The sequence below is a fragment of the Neomonachus schauinslandi genome, chromosome 1 (genome assembly GCF_002201575.2).
Source record: "Neomonachus schauinslandi chromosome 1, ASM220157v2, whole genome shotgun sequence".
Classification (NCBI taxonomy): Eukaryota; Metazoa; Chordata; class Mammalia; order Carnivora; family Phocidae; genus Neomonachus; species Neomonachus schauinslandi.
Genome location: NC_058403.1, coordinates 204,608,736 through 204,618,645, shown reverse-complemented (window position 1 = coordinate 204,618,645; position 9,910 = coordinate 204,608,736). Strand labels below are relative to the sequence as shown.

At 44.9% G+C, this 9,910-nt stretch overlaps 1 protein-coding gene across 1 annotated transcript in view; it reads right to left on the bottom strand.

Moving 5' to 3' along the window:
• The window catches only part of ADGRE3 (adhesion G protein-coupled receptor E3), a 38,812-nt gene extending 34,618 nt beyond the window's left edge, over window positions 1–4,194 (bottom strand). The window contains exon 1 of the mRNA XM_021705345.1: window positions 4,170–4,194. Within this exon, the coding sequence (XP_021561020.1) occupies window positions 4,170–4,194 (25 nt within the window). The remainder of the gene's footprint in view (window positions 1–4,169) is intronic.
• Between the last annotated feature and the right edge of the window lie 5,716 nt (window positions 4,195–9,910).

The following is a 9,910-nucleotide window of genomic DNA, read 5'->3' as shown; positions in this document are numbered from 1 at the left end:
GTGTGTGTGTGTGTGTGTGTGTGTGTGTGTGTGTGTGTGTGTGTGTGGCTTTCCTGGGGAAGCCCAGGAGATGTGGCAGCTGGCCGCTCTGAAGCAAGACTTGGAGGAGATGGGAATTTGGGAGTAAAAATTTGCATGCCCTATGATGCAACCACTCCTCCATCCTGCCTATAAACACACCAGTGAAACCTTCCTTGCAGAGAGATACTATGTCTTGGAGAGAGGAGTTCCTTGGTGGGGGGCTGGGCAAAATACGAAGGCTGGCCTCTACAACATCTAAGGGGAAAAGAGCTCTTACTACATGCCAGGCGTTATTCTAAGCACCAGGCCCATGAACTTAATTCAGCTTTGCAACGACTTTAGGAGGTGAGTGCTGTTAGCATCATCCCAGTTGTGAACATTAAGAAACGGAGGCACAGGGCGCCTGGGTGGCTCAGTCGTTAAGCGTCTGCCTTCGGCTCAGGTCACGATCCCAGAGTCCTGGGATCAAGCCCCACATCGGGCTCCCTGCTCGGCGGGAAGCCTGATTCTCCTTCTCGCACTCCCCCTGCTTGTGTTCCTTCTCTCGCTGTCTCTCTCTGTCAAATAAATAAAATCTTTAAAAAAAAAAAAAAGGGCGCCTGGGTGGCTCAGTCGTTAAGCGTCTGCCTTCGGCTCAGGTCATGATCCCAGAGTCCTGGGATCGAGACCCACATTGGGCTCCCTGCTCGGCGGGAAGCCTGCCTCTCCCTCTCACACTCCCCTGCTTGTGTTCACTCTCTCGCTGTGTCTCTGTCAAATAAATAAATAAAATCTTAAAAACAAAAAAAAGGAAACAGGCACCAAGGGGCTAAGGTACTTGCTCCATTTCCCAGAGCTAGTCGGTGGCAGAGCTGAGATTAAACTCAGGTGCTGGGTTCCTGCTGATAACCTACCACCCCCCACAACCTCTCTTGCAGAAATCCCACGCAAGCTGCATGCATAAGAGCTGCCGCTGAGATTGGCATGTTTCCAGTGACAGTGACTTGAGGAAAGGGTGCCTTTTCTTCCAGTAGATGTCGCTCCCCAGATGTGACAGTCCAGTAGGAGGTGTGATATGTTACTTGGTGATTTGGGGGCATTCTAGACTGATTGCAGGATTTGGAAGACAAAACCCTATGGACTAGCGGTGACCCTTTAAGAGTGGGAGGGAGGGCAGTACTAACTCTTTTTGGATTTCCCTGTATGAGTTTCTGATTGTTGACAAATTACCGTGAACTCAGTGGCTTAAAAACTAAGTTCTGTAAGCCAGACATCCAAAGTTAGTCTCACTGGGCTGACATTAAAGTGTCGGCGGGACTGCTTCCTTTTGGACACTCTAGGGGAGAATCCATTTCTTTCCACTGCCAACGGTCAGAGGTGACCCACATTCCGTGCTTACAGTCTCCTCTCCATCCTCAGAGCCAGCAGCACCTTCTTTCCTTCCTTCCTTCCTGGCGTCCTGCCTTCCTCTTATAAGGACCCTCATGATTATAATGAGCCTGCCTGTATAATCCAGGATAATCTCCCCATCCCAAGATCCTTAGCTTAATCCATATCTGTAAAGTCCCTTTGACCACGTGAAGTTGCTCACGACAGGCCACCCCCAAATATGCCACTTTGGCGTGTTGGTTATTTGGAGTGAAAGTCACCTGAGAAATAGCACATGCAGAAAGTGCTTTCTGACCTACTTTTTCCTACTTAAAATCAGGCCGTAAAATTTCCCCTGAGAAAGATGCCCTCCATGTGCCAGGAAGAAAAGAATGTCTTTATCACCAGAGACTGGGAATGAACACTGAAATGGATCTGTACAAACAGACTCAGTGAAATAGCCCTTGTTTTCCTCCAGCTTTCCCTCCCACAGACCTCCTAGTCACTTTCTCGCAATTCACCATTCCTAGCCCAAACCCCTTTGCCTTGTCATTTCACAGATTCATATCTTTGTCGAAAAGGCACAAAAACTTTGTGCTCTGGTCATTTCCCTGGGTCTTCATTCTCTTGTGAAGTCTCTCATGTACATGTTTCAATTTAATAAAACTTGTATGCTTCTCTCCTACTAATTTGTCTTATGTCAGCTTAATTCTTACTTTCAGCCAGAGACCCTAAGAGGGTAGTGGTGAAGTCTTTCCTGCCCTATGCATTTATGGTAACATAGTCACAGGTTCCAGGGGATGAGGATATTGACATCTTTGGGCGGCTGTTATTCATCCTTCCGTGCTCCCATCCTTCATCAAAGAAGGTGCCAGTTATTACCAGTTTCGCAACTGCATTCATGGAGCATTTTGAATATTTTTGTTTGTCCAATGAATATGTTCTCAGCTGAGCTGTGAACTGCTTAATGGCAGGGCCCTGGCATATTTCTGAATGAATTTAAATTTCCCTACCTCTACTTTTGTGTAATAATTAATTTGTAGAAGTTGCACTAATACACCTGCCCAAATGATGACTATAGCTCACAGAGCCCTTTAGTAACACATATAAGGTTGAAAAGCATTTCCTACTTCCTAAAGCTCAGGCAGTCTGGGCACCATGATGTTTCCTCAACGCTAGTCTTCAGGGTCTCCTTCCAGTCCAGCCAGTAACCCTGTGCTCAGTGATATGTGCATGCATCTTAAATTAGGGTTTCCCCAGAGTCATGAGCATGCCTGAATCCCAGACTGCTAAGAAACTTTAGAAATCATCCACTGACTCTTTTTGTCCATGAGGAAACAGGTGCCTGGAGGTCAAGTGGCTTGGACACTATTTGTGCAAATTGTTTAACTTGTTTCCTTATATGAAACATGGTGACAGCATTGCCTACCACCTGGGGTTGGGTCTGATGACAAACAAGGGCATGCGTGAAGCACAATGTCTGGCAGGAATCACTCCATAAATGCTAGCTGTCTCCGTTACCATTCTATTTGCACTAGAGTCCTATTCTTATTCTTGGCCAGATGCTCATTCTGTTACACTGCCTGTTGTATCCAGTGATGTGGGCAGAGAGTTCACAGGTAACTGAATTCACAAATAATCCCCATTCCAGAAGTGTCCAGGACTCTGCCTCCAGTTGCCAAAAAGCAGGAAACATCTTGTTTGAGCTTCTCTTTTTTTACATTTTGTTTAAGCTTTATTGATATATATATATATATGTATATATATTTATATATAGATGTATAAATATATATGTATATATACTTATATATAGATGTATAAATATATATATATTGAGATATTAAAAAATTGCACACTCTCTCACTTAAATTTGATTCCATAGATATAGATCAGACACCTCTTATATATAAGATAGGAAGAGGCTGCAAAGGTGAGGGCACGAGGCATTTGCCTTCAAGAAGCTTATATTATTTTGATAGACTTTATGATCTACTATCTGCCTGTGCAACTAAACAGCTGTGAGAATTTAAACAAGTCCTACAACCTCTCCTTGATGCTATTTTGCATCTGTAATGTGAAGGTGTTGTACAATAATGCAGGTAAAACAATTTCAGGCTAAAGTATGTGCTCAATAAATGTAAGGTTGATATTGTGGCTATTGATATTGTTATTTGATCTGGAACCAGAAGGATGGATGGGACTTCAGAGTTGGGGAACCATCTGCACAAAGGTGGCGATTGAAGCCACGGAATCAAGAGTTTCCTCTAGGACAGGGAGCAGAAAAAGAGATCAGAGCAGAATCCTGTAGGAGGAACATTATGGCAAAGATCTGGAGCCAGGTGGCTTGGGTTTGAATCTTGACTCTGCCATTTACAAGCTGTGTGACCTCAAGCAGGTACTACAATCACTCTGTGCCCCAGTTTTCTCATCCCTAAGATGGGGATAATATTAATATTCTTGGTACAGGACAGAGAAAAAGGAGGGGGAAGGAAAGAATGGCAAGAGAGGCAGAGAAAAAGCACAGAATTATCAAGGAGAAGAGGATGTTAATTAGAAAACAAAACCTTTGAAAATGAAGATGAACAACTTCTTGGATTGGAGCCATCAGGAAAATTTTAGGGATATTTGACAGCACAGTTTGAACAGGGTGGTGAGGAAGGAAACCACAATCCAAGGGGAAAGAGAGAATGTTTAAAGCAGAGCACAAGAAAGAGGAGAAGGAAAAGACAGCTAATTGTTGAACTGAGTAGCTCCTGATAGCGGGTAGGTTAGGGTACAGTCATTCCCAAGGTTACACATACCTGGAAGGAGTGATGGCCCTTGCATTTCTGCACGCAGGTAACCCTTGCTGCTCAGCTCTTGAAGCTCCTTATTGCTTTTTGCTGACCACTTTTCTTATCTCAAGGAAATCTTATGAGAATTGATACACATAGGTTAGCTGACTAAGGAAATTTCTGTCAGAAAAGGGAACTCGTTCTTGTCTTTCACCATCAGACCCATGGTTCTGCTTTTTTGCTTTTTTATTTGTTCCTTTTGTTTTCTGCACTTGTTTTCTTTTCTTTTTTTTTTTTTTTTAAGATTTTATTTATTCATTTGAGACACAGAGATAGGGGGAGACAGAGAGAGAATGAGCAGGGAGAGAGGCAGAGGGAGAAGCAGGCTCCCCACTGAGCCAGGAGCCCGATGTGGGGCTCGATCCCAAGACCCTGGGATCATGTCCTGAGCCGAAGGCAGATGCTTAACCATCTGAGCCACCCAGGCGCCCCTCTGCACTTGTTTTCATATGCTTCTTTGGTGGTAGGTTTTCATAGCTACTGTTGATTGCCTTTGGGGTGACAGAATCAGTCGACCCTAGGAAAGGAATGCCTTTTAGTTACAGAGCATTGTCTGAGGAGCGGTTAGTAATTTGGGGTCAAAATAAAGCTTAAATAACCCTGTGGTTTTGAGCTGGGTAAGCCAGAATTTAGGGTACCTCTGTTGGTATCTAAAGTTACTGGTCGAGTCATTTTTCACAAATGTTGGTATTTTTACCCCCTTAACAGATAACACTCAACAGATCTAGCTAGAGTCTCAAAGTAGACCCAGTAGAGGGTGATAAAACTATTTGGTTATTTGGGGAAATCCAAACTAATTGCAGGATTTGGGAGAAAAATCTAAGTCCTTCCCACTTTCAACAAATATTTATTAAGACAAATATTATTTAGTGACAGGATCTGTGTTACAGCACAGCAGTGAACAAAGTTAACACAATCTTTTCTATACAGAACTACAGAGAAAGGGAACTTGGAGGAAAAGCATGTTTTTGGGGACAGATGGCATTAAGTTCTGGATAAGTTGATTTTGAGGTACTGTGATTTCAACATTCCTTACATATATAGTCTCGTTCACAAAAGAGAGGGCTTTTCCCCCAGTCACTAGATGGTAATTGTAGCCATAGTACCAGGTGAAATCATGTAGGGAGAGGTAGTAGAGTGAGAAGAGGACCCTGGGCAAGTAACTTAAAAATCAGGGCGTGGAGGAGCAGAAAGTCGAGGAGACAGGCCAGGAGTGGCTAGACGGATGGGGGGAAATGAGCAGAGTATGTTGTCATGGAGGGAAAGGAAAGAGACCAGATTGAATTAAGACTGAAAAATATTCGTGGGACAGAGCAGTAGAGAGGTTGTTGTATTCTTCTTCTTCTTCTTCTTTTTTTTTTAAGATTTTTATTTATTTATTTGAGAGAGAGAATGAGAGAGAGAGAGCATGAGAGGGGGGAGGGTCAGAGGGAGAAGCAGACTCCCTGCCGAGCAGGGAGCCCGACGCGGGACTCGATCCAGGGACTCCAGGATCATGACCTGAGCCGAAGGCAGTCGCTCAACCAACTGAGCCACCCAGGCGCCCAGGTTGTTGTATTCTTATCAAGAGAAGTTCCAGTGGTGAGAATGATGGTGGTGGTGATGATGATAAAGATGACGATGATGAAGGTGGTGGAGATGGTGGTGGTGATGGTGGTAGTGATAATGATGATAGTCGTGGAAGTCAGAATGGAGGTGATTGAGGGAAAGTGGGAGGTGAAGAAGGGGAGATAGCAAGTATAGTCAACTCCAGAGACACTTGGGGGCAAGTATGTGAGCAAGGAAATAGAACAGACGGATTTCCTTGGGTGGTTGGGGCATGGAGGAATTTGCTGCCTCTTGGGGTTATCACGACCACAAGTCCTGCATAATAAGTTTGTTGGGCTCTCAACATCCCACCATCCCCTGTGGCCCAGCAGCCATGCAGTGGGGCTTCCTGTTCTTTCTCCCTAGTGGTCCTCTGGGAGTGTGGTGATAGTTGGAGGCAAGAGCTGATCAAGAAAGACAAGTGGTGCCACCTAATGGCCAGGTCTATGCTATTACAGAGTGTTGGTTCTAGAGCCAGACCAACTGGGTTCAAATCTTAGCTCTGCCACGTATTAGCTGTGTGACTTTGGGAAAGTCACTCAGCATCTGTCCCCCAGGCATCTCTGATCTGAGATAACTTTGATAGTCCCCTAGCTGGTTGTCCTTCTACCCCATTCTTCACCCTGCAGCTGGGAGAGCTTTCTGAAGGATGAATCTAAGCCCATCACACTCCTGCCTCACAGCCCCATGGATACTTTGCAAGCTAAATGTGCTTAGTAGGCTCAAAAAGCCCACCAGATCTGGCCCCAGTCTGCCTCTCCAGACTCATCTCTCACTTCTCTCTTAGCCTGCCCACCTGCCCTGCTGGCTCTCTATTACCCTCACACTGCTTCATAAAGCACGTAAGTATAAATCAGAGTGTCCCTAGCCATTTACCTGTGATACAGAATGAAATTATAATTCCTTTTTGTAACAACATTACAGCATAAAACTCCAGGGGATTTTTCCTGAAAATCAGACCCTCTGAAAATGTCTTCTCAGTTATTTCTGAGAGTCTCCTGCAGGTCCAGCTCACAGATGTCCTTTACGTCCATCCATCCCTCCCTCCTTCCCTCCATCCATCCTTCCCTCCATCCATTCATCCCTCTCTCCATCCATCCCTCGCTCCATCCATCCATCCATCCATCCATCCATCCATCCACCCATCCATCCATCTGTCTATCCATCCCTCACTCCATCCATCCATTTATCGATCCATCCATCCATCGATTCATCCATCCATCCATCTATCCCTCCTAGATTTTTCACCTCACTGACAGACTGCTGTCTTTGCTACTGTTGACTTCAGTGAACAGTCTGTTCATTGTCTTATGCTGATTCCTACCCCTGACACCCTAGCCCTAGACTCAGGTTGGAAATGCTGTTCTCTCTGCTTCCTCCTGGCACATCTCAGCCAGGCTGTGATGTTTAATAAAGCTTTATTGAGGTCAAAGGTAATGTGCTCCTGTTAAATCTAAGTCAGATCCTGTTCCTCCTCTGCTGAGAGCCTTCATGACTCCCACTTCACTTATTTATTTTGGCTCCCACTTCACTTAAAATAAAAGCCAAAGTTCTCACCATAGCCCATAAGTTTCTATATGATCTTCCCTTGTCACCTCCTTGCCCTCATCCCCTCCCAGTCTCCCCCACCCCATCCTCTGCTTTCTGTGCTTCAGCCACACCAGTTCCTTGACTTTCCTTGAACATTCCAGGCACACTCCTGCCTTGGCTTTTGTACTTGTTGTTCCCTAAATGCTTTCTACATAATGCTGTTCTTCCTAAATGCTTTCCTCCAGATTCCCGCATGTAATTACATGGCTCCCTGGCTGACTTCAAGTCATTGTTCAAGTGTCCGCTTGTTGGTGAGGCCTCCCTTGACCTCCCTGTCTAAAATCTCTCTCTCTCTCTCTCTGTCACCTTCTTCCTTTCTCCCTCCCTCCCTCTCTCTCTCTCAATCTTTCTCATACACACATCCTCCGTCCACTTTGCTTAGTTATTTCTGTTCATTGTACCCACCACCTTCTAATATACAAAACAATTTGCTTATCTACTTCATTTATTTTGTTTGCTGTCTCTCTGCCCTACTGGAATGCCTGCTCTACGGGACAAGGAATTTTGTTTGGTTTATTCATTGCTGTACTCCCTGTGCCTCACGCAGCATCTGGCACACAGCAGATGCTCAATAAATATTGATTTAATGAGTGAATGGACACAAAGATCTGGCTGGAGGGCAGTTATCAGCCACTTTCCGAAGTGGCTGCCCTTGGTGACTTCAAGTTCCTGACTCTCTTGACTAGCTCTTTAGAGGTCTCCTGGTGGTGGAGGGCCAGCAGCTTGGCTTTCAACAATGGGAATCTCCAGGTATCTATATACCTCAGAGTCCAGAGTCAACCTCTATCCTAACCCCAGAGAGCACTGATCTATTCTAGGCACAAGGGATAAAATAGTGAACAAAACAGACAAAATAACCCCCATTCTGATAAAGTCTTTTTTTTTGCACATGATGTTCCCTCTACCTGGAGTTCTCTTTCTCTTTCTAATGCTAGTCCCCTTCCTAGTTCCTCAAGACCAGAAGCATTACCTCCCAGAAAACCTTCACAGTAGTCCTAAAGTTAGTCTATACTAATTGATAGAAAATTCTTCACAGTGCAGCTGTCTTAGGCCAGTTGCCTGTAAGGAGATCCCGAGGTAGGAATTGGGATGCACATTTTGTGTTGGGGGGAGAATTGGGGTCAGATGCACATAATTTGTTGGGGGAGAGTAGGGGCTGGGATGCACACAATTTATTAAGGAAAGATAGGGGCTGGGATGCACATGAGTTTTTGGAGGAGTACGCTCTCGGGAGAAGGGTACTAAGGAAACATGATAGGCAGGGGAAGGAGCTAAATAAGGAGGTAGTCTCAGCAGGAGTCTAGCCTCAGCTTAATTCCTTAGGGGAGCTCTGGAGTGTGCACCGTGGTGCTGGTCTATCTGGAGGCAAAGCCTTTTATCCCCTGGGCCAATCACTGGCTGTGGTCTGCCCCTTGGGGTGGGGTTGGGATAGGACCTGGCAGGCACAGTGATGGATGAGATCTAGGCAGACCACCAGGAGTACCCACTACAGCGCTCAAAACTTTCTCTGTATGAATGTCACTTTCTCTTTATTTTAAAGTGCTCAAAATAACAGTGATTTCCCATGCACCACATAGCATCATCACATGATAAAGCTGGGAGTGAGCAGCTGCCACAGGATTCTTTAAAATTTTTTTTTTAATTTTATTATGTTATGTTAGTCACCATACAATACATCATTGGTTTTTGATGTGGCGATTTTTTTTTTTTTGCTTTTGAGTGTAGTTCATACATAATGTTACATTAGTTTCAGGGATGTACAACATAGTGATTGAACAAGTTTATACATTGGCCACATGATTCTAAATTCTTTAAAGTCTCGAGGATTATGATGGCAGTTTGTCAGTCAGGCTTAATTCATGCAAGCGTTGGTGTAGATCCTTGCAGAGGATGCCATTGGTGCCTCACCCAGATCCTGTTTCCTGGCCTCTTCCATAAAACCATTTCCATGAAGGCGCCTGGGTGGCTCAGTTGGTTAAGCGACTGCCTTTGGCTCAGGTCATGATCCTGGAGTCCCTGGATTGAGTCCCGCATTGGGCTCCCTGCTCCGCAGGGAGCCTGCTTCTGCCTCTGACCCTCCCCCCTCTCATGTGCTCTCTCTCTCTCATTCTCTCTGTCTCAAATAAATAAATAAAATCTTAAAAAAAACCCAAAAAACCCCCATTTCCATGAAAGTGTAATTTGTTTGTTTATTTAAAAGTTTTATTTGTTTATTTGAGAGAGAGAGAGGGCAAGTGAGCGTGCGTGGGGGGAGGGGCAGAGGGAGAGGGAGAGAAGCAGACTCCCTGCTGAGCACGGAGCCCGACATGGGGCTCCATCCCAGGACCCCTAGATCATGACCTGAGCCAAAAGCAAGAGTCGACCACTCATCTGGCTGAGCCACCCAGGCACCTGTAAAGTGTATTTTTTTTTTAAAAAAACAAATATTGTTAATTCCATGAATGAATTTCTTTCCCCTAAAGAACAAATGGATTTTTTTTTTATGTCCCCATACCCCAGCTTTTTTGAGTTGGCTGTTATCACTCATATCT